This window comes from Phlebotomus papatasi, chromosome 2 (assembly GCF_024763615.1).
Source record: "Phlebotomus papatasi isolate M1 chromosome 2, Ppap_2.1, whole genome shotgun sequence".
In the NCBI taxonomy this organism is placed as follows: domain Eukaryota; kingdom Metazoa; phylum Arthropoda; class Insecta; order Diptera; family Psychodidae; genus Phlebotomus; species Phlebotomus papatasi.
Window position 1 is genome coordinate 46266553 of NC_077223.1, and position 18728 is coordinate 46285280.

Sequence of the window (18728 nt, forward strand, 5' to 3'; positions counted from 1 at the left end):
TAGGCTTTCCCACATTATCGCGGAAGAGTACGAAATATTGACGTACCCGGATGCTGATGTAATTAATGTCAAGCCTTACAGAGTTCCTTTCCACCAACGTGAGGAAGTTAGGAACCAAATCTCTCAAATGCTTGACAGCGAAATTGTACGTCCAAGTTTTTCTCCTTATAATTCCCCATTATTGGTCGTTCCTAAAAAACCCGATTCAACTGGCAAGAAAAGATGGAGAATAGTCATCGATTTTAGAAAATTGAATGAAGTGATTGTGAAAGATCAACATCCAATTAGTAATATAGATGATATATTCGACCAGTTGAGGAACAGCCGATATTTCACGACCCTTGATTTGGCCAACGGATATTTCCAAATGCGCATCTCTCAAGACAGTTGTCACAAAACAGCTTTCAATGCTTTGGGGTCCCACTTTGAATTTCAAAGACTCCCACAAGGCTTATGCTCTGCACCAGCAGCATTCTCACGCATGATTCGTAATGTGCTAGGAGATTTGCTTGAAAGCCACTGTATGGCTTATCTAGATGATATCATCATCTATTCATCCACAATTGAGGAGCATTTGGAAAAGCTGGATGCTGTCTTCAAAAGACTTTCTGACCACAAAATTCAAGTACAACCAAATAAATGCGAGTTCATGAAAATGAAATTACCATTCCTCGGGTTTATAATCTCGTCTGATGGTTTATGTCCCGATCCAAAGAAAACTGAGGCCATTTCCAATTATCCTACTCCTTTAAACGTAAAGGAAATAAAATCATTTCTTGGTCTAGCATCGTATTATAGACGATTTATCCCAAATTTCTCGGATATCGCATATCCACTCACAACATTAACAAAAAAAGATGAACCCTTTTTATGGACCTCGATGTGCCAAGATAGTTTTGACAAATTGAAAGAAAAGCTCTGCTCTCAACCTATCTTAACCTTTCCGGATTTCAATGAGACATTCACGCTCACGACGGACGCTAGTGATTACGCGATTGGAGCTGTTTTGTCTCAGAATGATAGAGTAGTTTCTTATGGCAGCCGTGTTTTAAACAAAGCTGAAAAGAATTACTCTACAATCGAAAAGGAAGCTCTGGCGATCTATTTTTTCTGTAAGAAGTATCGTGCATATCTATTAGGACGGGAATTCGTAATCGTTACCGATCACAAACCCCTCCAATGGATCTATAGCATTAAAGATCCCAGTAGCCGAATTTTGAGATGGAGACTTGCGCTAGCTGAATATTCCTTTAAAGTAGAGTACAAAAAAGGATCTCTTAATACAAATGCTGACGCTTTGTCTAGGATTCCTATTCGAGATGCTATACAAGATGATCCTCTAAATCAAGTATCACACATTTTTCAGGAAGAATCTTTTGCAATAACAAGATCGCAAACGCGAGAATTAAATAAGAAAAATCAAAGTGACGAGAAAGCGGAAACCTCCGATAATATTTTGACAAAATATGAGAATTTTATTAAATTGAGAGAAATTGACGTGCCTCAAATAATAACAGAAGTGCAAGATGAATGTTTAGGTCAATACAAAGGAGGTAACCAATTTCTCATAATTTTTCAAGACAACGAAATTCATGACTTCCCTAACTTTGAGAAAAATTTAATCGATCATATATTGAAAAACACTGAAGAATTTCAAGTATTTCAGAAAGAAGTCCGTGACACTTCATATCTTTTTGGCAAACTTTGTCAACAATCCAACGTAACTTACTATTCTTTATTTCGTTTATTTACAAGATTAAAATTATTCATGGTTTCTAACAAGATCGATAACTTGAAAATGATTAAATCGAATATAAACATTTCACACTTGGACTTTTATCTGATCAAGAGAATGATAAACTTCATATTTAAGAATTTAAACATCCAAGTTTCAATATTCCATAATCAAGTCAAGCGACTGATTGATCCGGATGAAATCAATAGTGTTATCAAAGAATATCATGAAAACCCTTTGTATGGACATCGTGGTATCACATCGACCCACGAACGTTTGAAAGAGAAGTACATCTTCCGAAATATGCGTCGAATGATAGCAAAATTTATCAATCGGTGTGACACTTGCCAGCGAAACAAGATAACTCGTAAAACAAAGGTACCAATGAAATTAACTCCTACACCACCTTATCCATTTTACCGCATTACTATGGATATCGTAGGGCCTTTGGCTGAAACCGCTAAAGGTAATAAATATGTTCTCACAATGCAGGACGAATTGACGAAATATTTAGTGGCAGAACCTATCCCTGATCAAACAGCTCAAACTGTTGCTGAGACTTTTGTGGATCGCTTTGTTTGTGTTTATGGGGCTCCACTACAAATTTGTAGTGACCAAGGAGGCTGTTTTATTTCATCTGTATTCAAACAAACTTGCAAACTTCTGAAAATTACCAAAACACAAGCATCGCCCTTTCATCCGCAAACCTCAGGAACTGTAGAACGTTCCCATAGGACATTAGGTGAATACTTGAGAATATACACTGAAAATGGGAAAAGAGATTGGGATTCCTTCATTCCAAAAGCGGTATCCTCATATAATTCTTCTATTCATCAATCACACAAATACTCGCCTTATGAATTGATATTTGGAGAAAAATATGATATTTCATCGTTTTCGCAACCCCACAGTGAACCTTCTTTTACTGTCGATGACTTTATAACCGATTTGAGGCGAAAACTCACAATTTCACAGAGAATTGCTCTTGAACGTATCAATTCGGCAAAAGAAAAAAGTAAAGTTTATTACGACTCGAAATTAAATCCTGAACAATTTAAAGTTGGAGATCAAGTTTTAATCATAAATAAATCTCTCCCAAAACAAGGGGAAAGTTCGAAGCTTCTGGAACGTCGAAAAGGACCTTACTTGGTCATAAAAATTAACTCCCCAGAAACTACCACCATTCGCATTAACAATCGAGATAAAACTTATCATAACAACTTATTGAAGCTATATCAAGAATAAATTCTGCTATTTCAAAATTGAATTTCACTAATATCCTTCTTCTTCATGATCCATCCAACAGTTATTACACTGTGTCTTCTCATCGTCGCGACCCCCGGAATCCTCTGCCATGATATTCTGTTAGGTATTATACCTCTAACAAACGAGAATACCTATATCAAGAAATTGGGACCAGTCTGTCTTACCGATGCAGAATGGACTATCGCAGCTTCACTTGAATTCCCAAATTTACAGACGGATATTCAACAGCTCGGGAAACATGCAATCAGAGTCAACGAGATGTGTGTATCTTTGGCTCGGAAAGATCTTCATCATCAACACTTCGATAATTGCAGAGATATAGTTAGCCGTTTAAATTATAAGATTAAATCGTGCCAGAAAACATTGCAAATTATTAATCACTTATTAGAGCCCAAATCTAATTATGAAAAACAGAATAGGCAGAAGAGAGGATGGTTCGATATAGTTGGAGAAGCGTCTAAATTTTTATTCGGCACTGCTACCCAAAATGATGTGAAAGACATAGCAAGCAAAATATCGATAATAGAGTCTCAGAGTAATAAATTACAAACGTTAATGAAATACCATACATCCTTGATTAATTCTACGTTATCTGAAGTTGAAAGTAATACGCATCATTTAGCCGAAACTCAGAAGAAAGTTAATGAGATCATAAGTGCTATAGACGATTGGAAATCTTCTCAAGAATATAGACATACCACAGAAATGTGGAGAAGCTTAGAAAGCATAGTATCTTCTGATGTAGTTAGAACTCAACACGATCTTGATCAATTATTAGTTGTTCTCTACTCCGCTATAGGGGGAAAGTGTCACCCTTTACTACTCCACCCTGATGATTTCCAAAGTGAAATTTTGAACATAACTAGTAAGTTGCCTGAATTCACGGCCTTGCCTTCTTTATCTATCTCTGAACTTTATAACATAGCTCGAGTCTTTATAGTAGGTTCTCAAAAACGGATAACAGCTTTCATAAAAATTCCATTATGTAGAAAGCCTAACTATTCATTGTTCCATGTATTCCCCATGCCTCATCTGAAAGAAAATTCCACTTTCATTGTCAATGTTCAACATCCTTACATTGCCGTGGACGAAAGATTTGATTCCTATGCATTACTAGATACATATCAATTTGAAAAATGCATAAAGATTCGGAATTTTCCTATTTGCGCTTCTAATATAATACGTTCATCTTCAGTAGAGTCATGTGAATTTTCAATACTTAAATCAGCTCCAGATGCCTGTTCCCTAATCCCGACTACTCTGAAGATCAATGTTTGGTTGCATGTTGACGATAATACATTTCTCTTTATATTTCCGAAGAATAACTCTGTTGAAATATATTGTCAAAGTGGAAAACAGACCGAAAATATCAAGTTGCCACCTAAAGGCATTATTCGTATAAACCCCGGTTGTCGAATAAATGATCATGGGATCCATATATTTTCCAAAACAAACATTGAATCTTCCCATGAAACTCTACACAGGGATCCCTTAGGGAAAGTTAAATTTATTGATTTTCAAGATGCTAAGACATTCAAAATAAAACCCTTGACTATTGTTTCAAACATCCATGACAAAAATGTAAACTCTCTACTTAAAGAAACACAAATTTTAAGTAGTATTCAGGACTCTAAGGAACCCAGAATTAAGGAGTTGGTTTTAAAAAATATTAGTGGAGGAATTTCAATTTTGGTTATAGTTATTATTATTACTATTTTATGCATAAAACACCGAATTCGATCTAAAAAGGGATGTTTCCGTAGGAATACCTCTGAAACTAATATTAATATTGGTCTACCCGCCGTAAATAGACCTCCGATATCCTTCCTAGTTCCGAGACCAACTATTCAAGAGATTTCAGAGATGCCTGAATTACTACCAGCACTTCCTTCTTCTCGTGTAGATGTCGCAGTAGATGAGGATACGAAAGATAAAATATCAAGACGCGTTATTATTAAATAAATTTTGATTCGCCTAACTAAAAAGGAAAGCATTTCGAAAAATATATTGATTATTACCAGATCTTGCAATTTATATACTTAACAAGAAAATAGAATTATGGTTATGGGTTACTATATACTAGGAAATAAGTCATTACATGTATCAACATAAAAAAAAAAATAATAAAAAGTTTAAAAAAAATAAAATTATATAAAAAAAAAATTAAAACACAATACAAAATTATAAAAAGGAAAACAAAACATGTACAAAAAATAATATTTATATAACAAAGGAAATTATCAAAATAAATGCTCTAACTTCTTTAAGGATAAAGGAGTGTTGTGAAACACCCTGTTTCAGTAGAAATTTAAGTAATCATTTTTATAATTAGGTCATTTATTTGTATATCGAAATTGTAAATCAATCAAAAAATAAATCATACAGTCAGTCGTGTGCTGATCGTGGAACTAACTACAAGTCTTTACACTTCAATCTAAGATCGAAAGTCGATATCTCAGAACATTTACCCTGCAAACTGATGACAAGTTGAAAAAAAAAAGATTATATTGCGATGTGTTTGAATACTAGCAGTAAAAAATATGGCAAAGCGTTCCAGCTTTGAGAAATGCTCGAACTCGCGAGTTAGAACTCTCAGCGAATTATTTTTGAGCATAGGTTTTTAGTACTCACTGGTCTATTAGCTATTAAATTGATTCATGAATCACAAAAGGATTTCAAAATCAAAAATTGGTGAAGGAATGATCATTCTAAAATAAAAAAATGTAAATACGAGAAAGATAAGTCATTTACGGATATATTTAACTGTTTTCAAGATCATTCCAAAAAATCTAAATCTTTGACGTTCAAAAATTTAAGATTGCGTTTTTTTTTAGGTCATAAATAGGGGAAAGTACTCTCCCTTCGAACGTTCATGCCTTCGAATAATGTAAATTTCTTTTGTTTTTCGTAAGAAATTTACACTAAATTATCACGGAATTATCAACAATTGATGATAAGCCAACTAATATTTAATAGAAATGTGTAAGTCTCTTAGGAAAACTTAAAGAAAATTCACATTATTCAAAGGGAGAGAACTTTCCCTTATGTTTGGACAAAATATTCACCTGGACTAGGGTGAATGGTGGAAAGCGTGACACTTAAGAAAAAATTCAATTTCAAATGCATTTTTAAACTGAATAAATAATTATTTTTTTTACTATTTTTTGTATCATGGGATTCTTTGACAAATATTTTAACAGAATCTTAACAGTTGTTATTAAATATTGCAACCGAATAATCGGGAAATTCACGGAAATTAAAAAATAACACATTTTGAAAAGATGGACAAAATTTTGGAAAGTTGGACAAAAATTTTTGGAAAGTTGGACATAGTGATATTAATGACAAAATATCATACAAAATGAGTAGAAAATCAAATGTTGAGGGTTTTCTCTGTATACTTGCACATTTGATGGTTATGCTAATCCCTCCTTTATGTCCGGGTAACAGTTGAGGAACGCTAATTACCAAAACTTTCTGGACGTCCAACCAAAAAGGGGTTCTGTAAATTTCACAGACGCCTCGCGCTGTCCAACAGTTATAGCTTTAAAGCGGATGCAACTTCTTAGCAGATTTGGATACTTCATCCAGCCAGATCCTTTTTTCCACTTGCTTTGGGAGTTCTGTAGAGGCTCCTCTTTGTCTTTCTCCAGGTGTTTTTACGATATTTACTATCCATTCTGTCAGAAAAATTGGTCTTCGGAATCTGGAAATCCTTGCAGCCTTTTCCAGAAGATTTTCTCCTAATCAGCTGCTAACTGCTGTTGCAACTATTTCTCCGGATACTTAAGGATGTTACATTATTTCACTGCACAAAACCACCAAATTCATTCACAAAATCAACTTGTCCAAGATTTCATAAAACTTGTTTTGAATGCAACACGAAATTATGTCACTTTTCTCTCCTTTTAACTTTAATATTTCACAAATATTTTTAATTTACCTTTTAAATGAATGTATGTCTTTCGATTTTCATTGCAGTCTTAATAATATTTCACAAATTATGCCGAAAAATCAAACAAAACACTTTGATATTTTCCTAGCAACTTCCATAAGAAACAGAGAAAATGACAACTACCGTGTCAAGGTTATGAATATCCCGCATGCAATACATTTTTTAAATTCTTCTTCCAAGTCACCCTTTGATTGTTTTATAACGATTTTTGCATTTTTAACTTCTGAAATAATCATAAAATTAAGTTTAATAATCTTTTTATCGAAAATTTAAATATTTAATTGATTTATTATCAAGTTTTGAAGGAGGTGTCTCACATTCCACACTGCTTTGTCCAATTTTTCAAACTGTCTCGCTTAAGGCAAATGACCCTACCTCCAAAACATATCCAAAAATAAAAGAAATCGTAGGAGCCGTTTTCGAAATAAACCAAAAACCCCGGTTTTGGAGGGGTTGATGGGGTGTTGGGGGAAAAAGAAAAAAACGTCTGGAGATATTGTTTTTTTTTTATTGGGGATCACCGAAGACCGGAAGTTGATATCTCACACCCTTTAAGCTCCAGAACAGTTGCAATTTGAAAAAAATATCGATTATATAAGGTAAAGTGCCCTCGAGTCGACCGGTTCCTCGACTCGACCGGGTGGTCAATATTTGAATGTTTGATGGTGAATTTCTATAAAATTGTCACTGATTCGTATTTATTTATCGAATAATTGACCTATTAATGTTAGATCATACGCCAAATATTAGTGCAATTATAAATAAATTGAATAAATAACTCTACCGGTCGAATTGAGGAACCGGTCGACTTGAGGGTACTTTACCTTAACTGCTTTCACTTTGAGTTCGAGCAGTCAAATGAAAAACCGCAAACTATTTTCTCTTTCTTCAAGTTTACCTATTCTAGAGCATAAACGGTCTACTATATCGAAATTATTCTTTTCTATTTAGATTGACAAATTGCAAATAATGAAATTAAAAGTAAGCAATATAATTTACTAACTCGATAATCTTACATTACTTAGCACTTAATGCTCGACTTATATAATTTGTCCTATTCACCACATTCTCATGAAAAACCATAAAAGGAACTATAAAAACGTCTTATGGTCCTTTTCATCAATTTCTTCTGGGGCTTCTGGGAGATGTTGGACATTTTCTCTGCTTCATACAAGTATAAAAATACAACTATGCAAATGGAATAGAGTGGCAAGGGAAAAAATTGGTGCATTTGTGGAGAAAAAGCATTGGCAAAAAGTTAACCACACAAATTTCAGCCATTCTGCTCTCCAAGCGTTTTTTTTTTAATGTCCTTTCCTGTCACTGGAAATTGTTTGGTGTTTGTACAGTGAAGATTCATAGGAGATGACGAGAGATAGTGCTTGCCATCAGAGGAAATTCACAAGAGGTGTGTACTCTTCTTGTGGAAAAATATACACGTTCAACAATGCCATTGTAAAAATTGTGCATAAAAATCGCATCCACTCACATAGACCATTTTTCTAGAAAAAATAAAAATTGTTAATGGATAAGGATACTTCAATGGATGAATTGCGATCTAAGACCATTAAGGGTTTTGAGGTCACTTGAGAACTTTTGTCAAAAGTGAAACAAAATTTTAATGATATACAGAACCCTTTTTCTTTCCTTTTGATAAAAGTAACTTTGAACATTAAAGGGTATTCCTAATTTAAATATAATTATTCTCAGTCTTGTTTCCGGGGTGAAGCACCAAACAACTAAAGTTATTTGCGGAATGAGAAATGAATGGTACTTTTCGGCAAATATAACCATAGAGTTGCTTGAATATTCCACAAAATATTTCCCACAATGTCCAATTTGGTCTTAGCTTTATTTACAAAAACCCGGAAGAATGTATGTATACACATTTGGTACAATGCGAGTATCTAAAGGAGAGAAATGGGACAATACATCCCCATTTTAGAGCTTAAAGAGCTAAAATCCCGTCAGATACACTTGAAATGCATTTCCAGACCCTCTATCATGTCCTATACAGTATTAGGATGTCCAATGGGACAGTCAATTTAATTTGTATGGATATATCAATGTGATTTTCACATGTTAGTCAGTCATTTGATGTATATGACTGGATATCTCACTTTGATTTAATTAACATTTTCATCTTCTGATATTGGATGCTTTGACAAATGTTGTTTTAGATTTGTATCCCTTTTCTGCAAGTATCATTACATTACATAGCTCAATGGTTTTTCATTGATTGGGTTTGGTTTACTGTTGCACATTGCGAAGATTGAAATTCCTGAAAACTTGGGAATAATTTCTAAAACATATTGCTAGTAGACATAAATAATGGATATCTATCCTTTCAAAACAATAAATCAGAAAATGTAAAGATTGACTGGTTTCTTTGTAGGTATACCTTCCACTCTTCAAATTGATTGCAAAGCATAGAATCACATTTCAATTTATTTAAAAATATTATACTATATATCAAGATTTTTGAAATTTGTTATAAAATACTATAAAAAGATTTTTGCAAAAAATCAAATAGGGGAACAAATAGGGGAAGGTTTTGCACCTTCGTAATGTTGCAGCTTCGTAAAAGTTGATTTTTTTCCAAGTTACTAAATGAATTTCATCCATGGACTCTAAAAGCTAGTCCTACTTCTCATACTTCCTGACAAACTTGGAAGCCTAGACCTTTTTTCCTGGGTTCAAAAGGCAAAAATAGAAAATGGTCCTAAAATTGTAATTCTGATGCGCAATATTTTATGCATTTTTGCACACTGGAAGTGTCTTTTCGAAAGAGCAACTATTCCAAGTTATAGATGGTTTATTAGGCTTAATATTTACCTTGAAAATCTTTTGGTTGAAGGGGGTCGTTTTTGTGGGTGGAGGAAAATTTATAAAAATTACCACCCTTGCAGCTCAGGAAAATTGAACTTTGCAGCTTCGTAAAAACATCTGTCAAAATTACTGACCACCGAATTTGAGAATTCCTCACTGTTTTTGGTCATACTGTGCACGCCGCTCGGGATATTTGACTCAACAGAGATTCCACTGAATAAATTCACAAGAAAATTGGGATATTAAATCATTTTCACTAAAATCTCGAGGGAAAACACGCACTTCCCTATCAAAATGAGACTTCATCAGATGTTTTTATTTCACTTCTGTCAAATTAAACATTATGCCTGAATCTGCTTATGGTAGGTGTGATTCTTTCATTGCCCATGCGGTGAGTTTTGAGAATTTTTCATCCAATTTGCTTTGTTTTCAAGCGGAATTTTTCACATTTTACTTTAAATTAATCACTGGTAATTCTAAGAATCACTGATGTTCAAAAAATGTTCTGTAAGACAGATTCGAGACGTTAGAGAAAAAACAAGGATTACAATAGGTGTGATTACTACTTTCTGATTTGTGCAGTGATAAAACTAGAGTGATATAATTGATTCGGTGTGTGTAGCATTCAGTAAAAAATCCTAAATCTTGGACTCCTTTTTTAATACGAACCTTCAAAACCTTCCCCTATGTTTTCGGAAAGATAATTTTATTTGGATTTTTCATAGGATTTTGGTTTTTTTTAATCCAATGACTTCTCGCCGAATTTTCGCACCCTTTTCTTAATTCCCTTCAATAAGAAGTTGACAAACCAATCTCCGCAGTATCGGATGGCTTCCTTTCACTTCCTCTCGAAATTCGGTAAGTTTTCGGCTGTCTAACCCTACTTCCTGACATTTGTCGTTAAAATTCCCCAGTATTTCTCAATCTTCCGGAGTGCAGGACGGGTTAAATATCTTTCCAACCTTTCCCACAGCCTTAGAATCCTTTGAAAAGACGATCGTTGAGTTTCTGTGACTTTGTTTTAGCTCTTTGACGCTGATTGTCGGTCAGGTGGGAAGTAATTTGAGCTTTGTTGGTTGGTTATCAAACCATTCCCCTTCTTGATTTTATGGACCAAACTTCAACGTATTCTTATCTTTTTGCCAACATCATGCATGGAAAGATTGAGTTGCTTCTCGAGAAGCTCAAGCACTTTCGTTTCCATTCCTAGATCACTTTTTGGTCACTTCTTTCTGGCTTCTGAACAACAGTCTTCCTTGAACCTTGAACAGAGTTCCTTGAACCGAATTATAATCTTCCGGACAGTGGAGCGGAACACTTCCCGGCAAAGGGGAACTCATTCCCATTTTTTCTGACAAGGGTTTCTGGTTTCTCGGGTTTCGCGATGCAGAAATTGGGTTTATCTGGGTTTCGCGATGCAATTTTTGGGTTTCTCGGGTTTCGCGAAGCGTTTCTCGGACAATTGACGAGGGTTTCTCAATATGAGTTACCCCTTGCTTCCCGGTCAATTTCGCGATCTCAGCATATCTCGCATTTGGATTTTTGAGATTATTGTCAACTTTTAATCTTTGCATGCTCTCCATCTTTTTGTAAATCCTAAATTCATTATTTTTAAACAAGAATTTCACCAAAAGAAAGCTAATTAAATTTGAAACGACGCCGACGAAAAAAAAGAAAATCCAAAGCCTATTACGACTGCCTTCATGTCAAACGTTGGGAAATTGTTTCATGCACACGCTTTATGTTGTTTTATAATCTTTGACCCACGTATCCTCTTAAAAGGTAGAGTTTTGCTCTTTGATACAAGTATTCCAGATTCGTATCCGTATTTTCTATAGGTCACCAGAAATTTTCCGGTATAAAAGTAATTAAAAGTGCTCAAATGTCATCCAATGGACTTCACTACACTTGATTGAACTGGAAATGGATCTGACTACTCTATAGAATTTTTTAAAAGTCCCAGGGCAGTCAGAATACAGTCATCATCTAAAATTATATTCACAGATGCAATTGTTTCTTTTGTTTTAGGCATCACAACATCAAATGATCCTTTTAATGTTACTGTAATCATAGGAAAGGATTAAATCAAAATGACATAAACATTATGCATTTGAATTGGTTTTAGTAAATTCAATGAATATACTATTTGATTTGCATATCTATACTGTACAAAACCCTAATTATATTGATATGGCTTTCTCATCTAAGGGTGGATTATGACAGACATCAGCATACGTTTTGATTATTATTTATGAATTAATCGTGAACGTTTTCAATGCACTGACATCTCTGCATCAAAACATCAATAATTTACTCGTGAATTACTCAAAAGCAACATTCATATGTATATACTCATCTCTCTTAATTATCAGTGACATGGTTAATGTAATTATTGAACTTTATTGGCAATTACCCGATGGGGTAGCATCAACCTTTTCAATGCCTTTACCCCCAAAAAACCACCCTAAGTTCTCATTCTCTCGAAATATGACTATGTGAGTATGCCACTTGAGCAATTTTAATTATTTAACAAACTTTTGCACTTGGTGCTTCTCCGGTGGCTGAAAATTGTGGCGGAAAGGGCATGAGATTCATTAGTAGAGCAATAAAAGGCTTCGTTAATTATTCTTGAAAAGGTGTGTACGCTGTGTGAATGAGTGCGCTTGTTGAACTTCAGTGAGGATTCGTGATACTGCAAAATGCTAAGATGGAAAAAGAAATGTTGTTTTTTTTTCTACAATTTTACCATCACTAATTTTCTGTTCTTGTATCACGGCAATAAAAAAAATGTTTAATGTATTTTTTCACACATTGCTTCTTTTATTGTTTTGTTTAAATGATTGTTGGAAAAATATGGTTAAAGTTTTGGTTCAAACTTGAGGCAGACATTTTCTGAGGAAACAGTTTCACATAAAATGTTTATCATAGCTTAAATTGGAGTAATAAATTTTTTTAATATTGTAATTTTCTGTCATAAATCATTTTCTAATTAGAATCGATGCAAAGTTTGACATTGACTTCACTTTCTTTTATAATTTTTTTTATTATATAATATTATTATCATTTTAATATTAATATTATTATTATTTAAATTTTCTATATGTAATCATCAGTAAATAATGATAATTTGTGTATCTACCCATGTAACCAACGTAACTAGATGCACGACACTATAGATTTTGAAATTCTTCACAACTCCTAATAATAATAATTTTACTGCCCGAACTCAAAGAGTACACTCATTTATAATCCCGTTTTTCAACTTGTCACCGCTTTAGAGTTTAAACTGCAAAAGATATCAACTTCCGGTCTTCGGTGACCCCCAATAAAAAAGCAATATTTCCAGATATTTTTATTTTTGGTTTATTTCGAAAACGGAAAATAGAACAAATTTTATTTTCGGTCGAATATGTTTTAGAGGTAGCCTCGGTAGCAGCCTACATTACCTATCACCGGGAAATTCGCAGTTAAATTTGAAAATAAGAGGAAATTTTCGGAGGGAAGCTCCGTCCGGACGCGGCAACACAATCTGTGGAGTCTTAAACCCTAAGATCAGAAGACTCACTCTTCTACCAGAGCTTTCGACACGCTCCGTGTCTTCCTCAGTGGTCGAGTGATGTCAAAGATCACTGGGTTTCGTTAATTGGGGGATCGTATAACCTTGGCGGGAGGGTTCCAGGGTACTCGAATTTAAGAGAGTCTACTGTATTTCCATTTTTACTTACAACTCGACATTCGTGCAAATTCGGTTTTCAGTTGAATTTTGGAGGTAAAATAACGCGTAGAATCAATTTTATCCGTTTCTTCCACAGATAACAATTTGCTAGACGCGATTCTTTATGACTCCGGCACACATTTCGGGCCAGGAAAATTTCATGAAATTGAAATTCGCTTCCCTTTTTTTCCAAAATTTTTTCATATGCCTATCCTACTCTTCCGCTCTCTCCTTTTTTTATATCAGAAGAAAATCAATTTAGTTTAATCTACTTTTAAGTGGGAAAGAATGGGAAAGAATAAGAATGTTTATGGCTCTAGCACACCTTTTTGGTCAGGAAAATTTCATGAAGTAAAAATTCGAATCACTTTCTTTCTCACACGTTTTGCATATGACTATCTCATTCTTTCGCACTCTTATTCTTCTTTTGAACATCACACCAAATTCAATTTAGCTCAATCGAATTTAGAGACCGAAAGAATGAGACAGACATACGCAAAACGTGTAAGGAAGAAAGGGATTCAAATTTCGGCTTCGTGAAATTTTCCTGATCTAAAAGGTGTGCCGAAGGCATTAAGAAGGAAAAGGATGCGAATTTTGATTTCATGAAATTTTCCTGATCTAAAAGGTATGGCAGAGCTATTACGCCCAAAAATGCAACTCTAAATCGAATTTTCACGTATTACGAAATGCAAACATTTAGACATTTTTCCTGTCAAGAAACTCAGCTGCCATAAAGTTATGAGTTTTTTTGCTACTTGGGTACTTTTATCTTCTCAAAGTTGCCTATATCAATTCTACATAAAATATAGTAAAATAAAACCTTTGTAACCTGTTAAACAATGAAAATAACATTTATATTTATGTTTTTGTGGTTTATTAATCCTTCCAGTATATATATATAAACAAAATAATCTTGTTACGGAAGTTACATTACAATTATGAGGTGAATTTTCCTAAAGAATTTTCCTTTCATGCAACACTCAAATACTATATTATACCTATTATGAATGTTTACAAATAATATACGGGCAGTGGAAGGACTTGTTAAGTAACTTGATATATTTTCTAAAAAAAAATATTTTTCTTCTACATTGCACTTTCTTCCAGAGTATACAGTATCTTATTTACTTCCGAGTGTGCTCCTTTGGAAAATTAGAGTAGTGTGTCGGTGTAAATAGAGAATGTACAAACTTCATAATCATCAACAAAATGCTATAAATCTTATGAAGAATTCATCCGCATGAATGGGGGAGCGTGGTGTGATGTGGAGAGAATTGCCGGAGAGAATGTTCTTTGTTGTGTTCAAGCGAAATAAAAGTCCCTTAATTGTGTTTAAACTTTTACGAGAGACACATAGGGGATAAATTATAAATTTTTGTCCATTCAATGGGAAACAACTCTAAATTTTATTTTCCATCCAATTTGTTGGTGTTCCTTTTTTTTCTCAATTTGCCTTCCATTTGTGTCTAGTATCATTGTTTCTTGGAGTTGAAAAAAAAAAACGAGGAGGAATTAATTTGCTAAATTATATGTTGTCAAACTTTTCTCTTCCTTTTGATTCAAGGCATAATTAAATGAGGGTGACTCAGAATTTGTTTTGAAGTGTGAAATGGGAAAGTGAAATAAAAAAAAGGACGGAAAAGGATGCTTATTGAATTTTTCGAATGTCTCTAAATGGTTTTATGTTTTTTCTGGATCATAAATCTTCGTAAATATAGTTTCAAAATACAAAGAAAATGTTAAAGAGCTTTCCAAGTGTTTTTTTTTTTAAATTTATTTTTTGAGCACAGCTATTGAACAAAAGTTTTAATTTATAAAACATCTCATAATAGGGGAAATGCTCATAATTTTGTCCAGTTTCTTATTTTGGATACTTTGAGGATAAAATTGGACACTAAAAATAAATTGATTAAAATGATGGATTTTTATTCCGATATTTGATGAATAATGAATTCTCTCTAAATATTTGTTCTTTTTGGAACATTTTAACACTAAATACGTTAAATGTTGATTTTATGATTTGAGTTGAAATTGCTTTGTTGAAAATTCAGTGTGAGCAATTGCTTACGAGAAATATGACAGAACTTTGTGTTTACTTCAGTCTCATTTACCTGTGGTGAAGTACTAACAATGTTTCTTCGCTATTTTTGAGTGATATTATTAAATATTCATTGAATATTGTGTTAATTCACGTTAGTGGTGATTTGTACATTTGACCTGAAGTGAGATTTGCCTTATGAATTAGATTTTTCGTGTAAGAAATGGGAAATTTTCTAGGACATTCACCAGTGAGGTGATACTTCTTATTTTGGACAGGTGTTTTTCTCACGAAATTTCGTGAAATTTTAGCTTTTGTGATGACTAGGTTGGACAAATGCCTAGAAAAACAAAGGAGCATCATCTCTACGAAAGAGATGTAGCGAGAAAAGTCTTAAAAGGTTCCAGGGAATGAGCAAATCCGCACGTACTTGGATTACCGAAGTCAACTCACTTTAATGAATGATATGGAAAGTTTCCGAGCTTCTTGTGACATTCTACGTTTCCCTTACATGAACAGGAAGAGGACTTGGTAAGATTGGTTCATGAAATGAAGAACAATGGGCATCCTGTTGAGGCGGATTAGCTGTCCAAATTTACAGCCAAGTTGTCCAAATTAATAACCAAGTTGTCCAAAATAAGAGTCAAACTCACCTCTACATATCAATTCATTTTTTAACGTATTAAAACTAATTTTAGTAAAAATAAGATGATAAATAACTTGCCAAGTTTCTAAACAACCCTTCTGAAAAGAGAGTAACAAAAAAAGTCAATTAGTATTGAAAATATCGCACTTCAAACTTGGAACATCGATGCTTATAAGCAGACTGGACCAAATTATGAGCCTTTACCCTATTTTGTATTAAACAATTAAAAATTTATCAATGTCGGAGGTTGAGCATAACATTCTTGGTTGTCCAAAAATCCTACAAGAATATTTCTGCTTTAGTCTTAATTTTGTATTTATTTCTCATGAGTGTTGTTTCAACATTCTAAATGATTTTAAAAGCACCTGAGAGAGACATTTTAATCCCATACTCAAAATTGAATTTCAAATTCCATCTGGAAACTGTCTTTCTTCTCACTTCCATTTCTTTTGAAAAATAAAAAGGACAATGGATGTTATTTTAACTTAAGTGAGATTTCTGTTCTTCTCACCAAAAAAAAAGTCCTACCGACGAACTTGGAGAATAAATTTATAAAGATCCTAATTGATTGTGAACTGTGTGGGGTGTGGAATATCTACGTTGGGAATTATACTTTCGCGAGATTTTTCTCCAAGAGCTCTTTTCTAAGTTTCTGAATTGTTTTATTACTGTGAATCTATTTTTCTTTTGGGAAATGAATGGGTTTTTGAAATGTCCCAATGTATTTTTAGTCCATTTAGCGTAACATAAAAACTTTGCACTTTCACAAGAAGTAAGTACCCGTTGTATGAATGAAAAATCTACATAATTTATAAGGAGTTATTCAAAAATAGAAGTTAGCAAAAAAATATAATGAAATTTTTATTCCATAAGAATACATCATATTCCTTTTGTTTAAGATTTCTACTGTATAGACATCGTTATTATACGTAAAATCATAATGGAATTCTCTGTTTTATCATGACTTATACAACTTTCTGTATATCCTTTTTTCCCAAAACTTTTATACGTTTTTTTCCAAATGAAGTACAATTTTGGCGAAAAGTCAATTTGAATGAGCGCTGTTTGGGGAATAGTAAATTTTACTGGAAATGGTAGAAATAGAAGTGTGAGAGAGAGAGAGAATATAACTTTTAATTCTAACAGAAATCGTATTTTTTCCTTATTTCTATAACACTTGACTTTCGAGAACATAAATGTAACGTTCTAACTATCATAAAATATTCTTTATATCCATCCGAATGCCTGGAAAAATCCTCAGTGAGAGGAAAAACATCTTTGGAAAGCTTTTGGGTGGTGTAAAAGTTCCTAAAAGGGCATCACATTTGGAGCAAAGTTTCTTTTCTGCATGTGGAAAAAAAGAAAGATGTGTCAGTGTGTGAAAATACGCGCTCGTAAATTATCATATTTTTTCACAGGATATCTTGACTCCTTCTGGCCCCTAAAATTAAACCCTCTCTCACAAACTTTTACACTGATTCATATTATAATACCCATTCTTATTATTTTTTTTACATTGTTTTCCATTCCTTTTAGAATTTTTACATAAAATTTCACCAGTATGTTAAGTGTTTTTCTTTCGATCTTTTCCCACTTCTCAGCTGTTTGCTTTTTCCTGCAGAATAACTAAAGTGAAAAACTCACAAGTTGACGTTATGTTGAGATAGTGAAGTGAAACATTAGCATATTATCGTGCTTTGGAATTTATATGTGACAGTAGAAAAATAATCAATTTTCTTCATTGTCTTTCAGGGTGATTCTCCATTTGGCAAATCGGACGCCTACATTAAACTGGAACAACTTGGTGAAGGTTCCTATGCGACAGTCTACAAGGGATATAGCAAGTGAGTCGTTGTTTTATCATTTTTATTGTTTACTTTTTATTTTTATGCTACTGAAAAGAGTTTCACCGTAAATCACGGGTTCTAGTGCCATATGGGGTGGATTAAAGATAAGCATAAATTACTGTTTTACTGGTTTTACTTATATAAAAGGATACAAAGCAATCTTTGAAATAATTTAGAGGTTATAAATATATTTTTAAAGTCACTTATAAATTAATTTAAATAAAAACTATATTTTCAATCTTACCTGTGGGAAAACAATCCTAAAGGGACAGATAATCCTAACCGGCTTATGTAGGTGAGATTCTTAACGTGAGCTAACTCGGAGTGCATGCAAATTCGATTTAGAGCTGAAGTTGGGAGACGCCATTCAGTTATTTTGAATAAAATTCGTGAAATTATACAAATTTTGTATTTAAACCAAAATATCAAGGATTTGGATGAACTGACAGAAAAGTGTTATATGGGTGAAATGTAGACCAGAATGTTCTCTATAATTTTTCCATAGAACTTGATCTAATCGATTACTCAGAAGCCAAGATAAGCGAGGTTTTTTGTTTCTTAACTTGTTTTTTCATCCAGAGTTCCCCAAGTAGTCATTTGTTGAACTTCAACTATATCAAAGAATTGTTGTATTTTGTGGGACTTTCCATTTAAAACCCTATTTTAAGTGTCTTGGTGGTGTAGAGGCAGTCAA

The 18728-nt window shown here is 33.4% G+C and overlaps 1 protein-coding gene across 2 annotated transcripts in view; it reads left to right on the forward strand.

Annotated features, from left to right (window-relative positions):
- The window catches only part of LOC129801315 (cyclin-dependent kinase 14), a 189820-nt gene that overhangs the window by 158057 nt on the left and 13035 nt on the right, over positions 1 to 18728 (forward strand). For both annotated transcript variants that reach the window (XM_055846213.1, XM_055846215.1), the window contains exon 5: positions 17940 to 18031. In XM_055846213.1, the coding sequence (XP_055702188.1) occupies positions 17940 to 18031 (92 nt within the window). The remainder of the gene's footprint in view (positions 1 to 17939; positions 18032 to 18728) is intronic.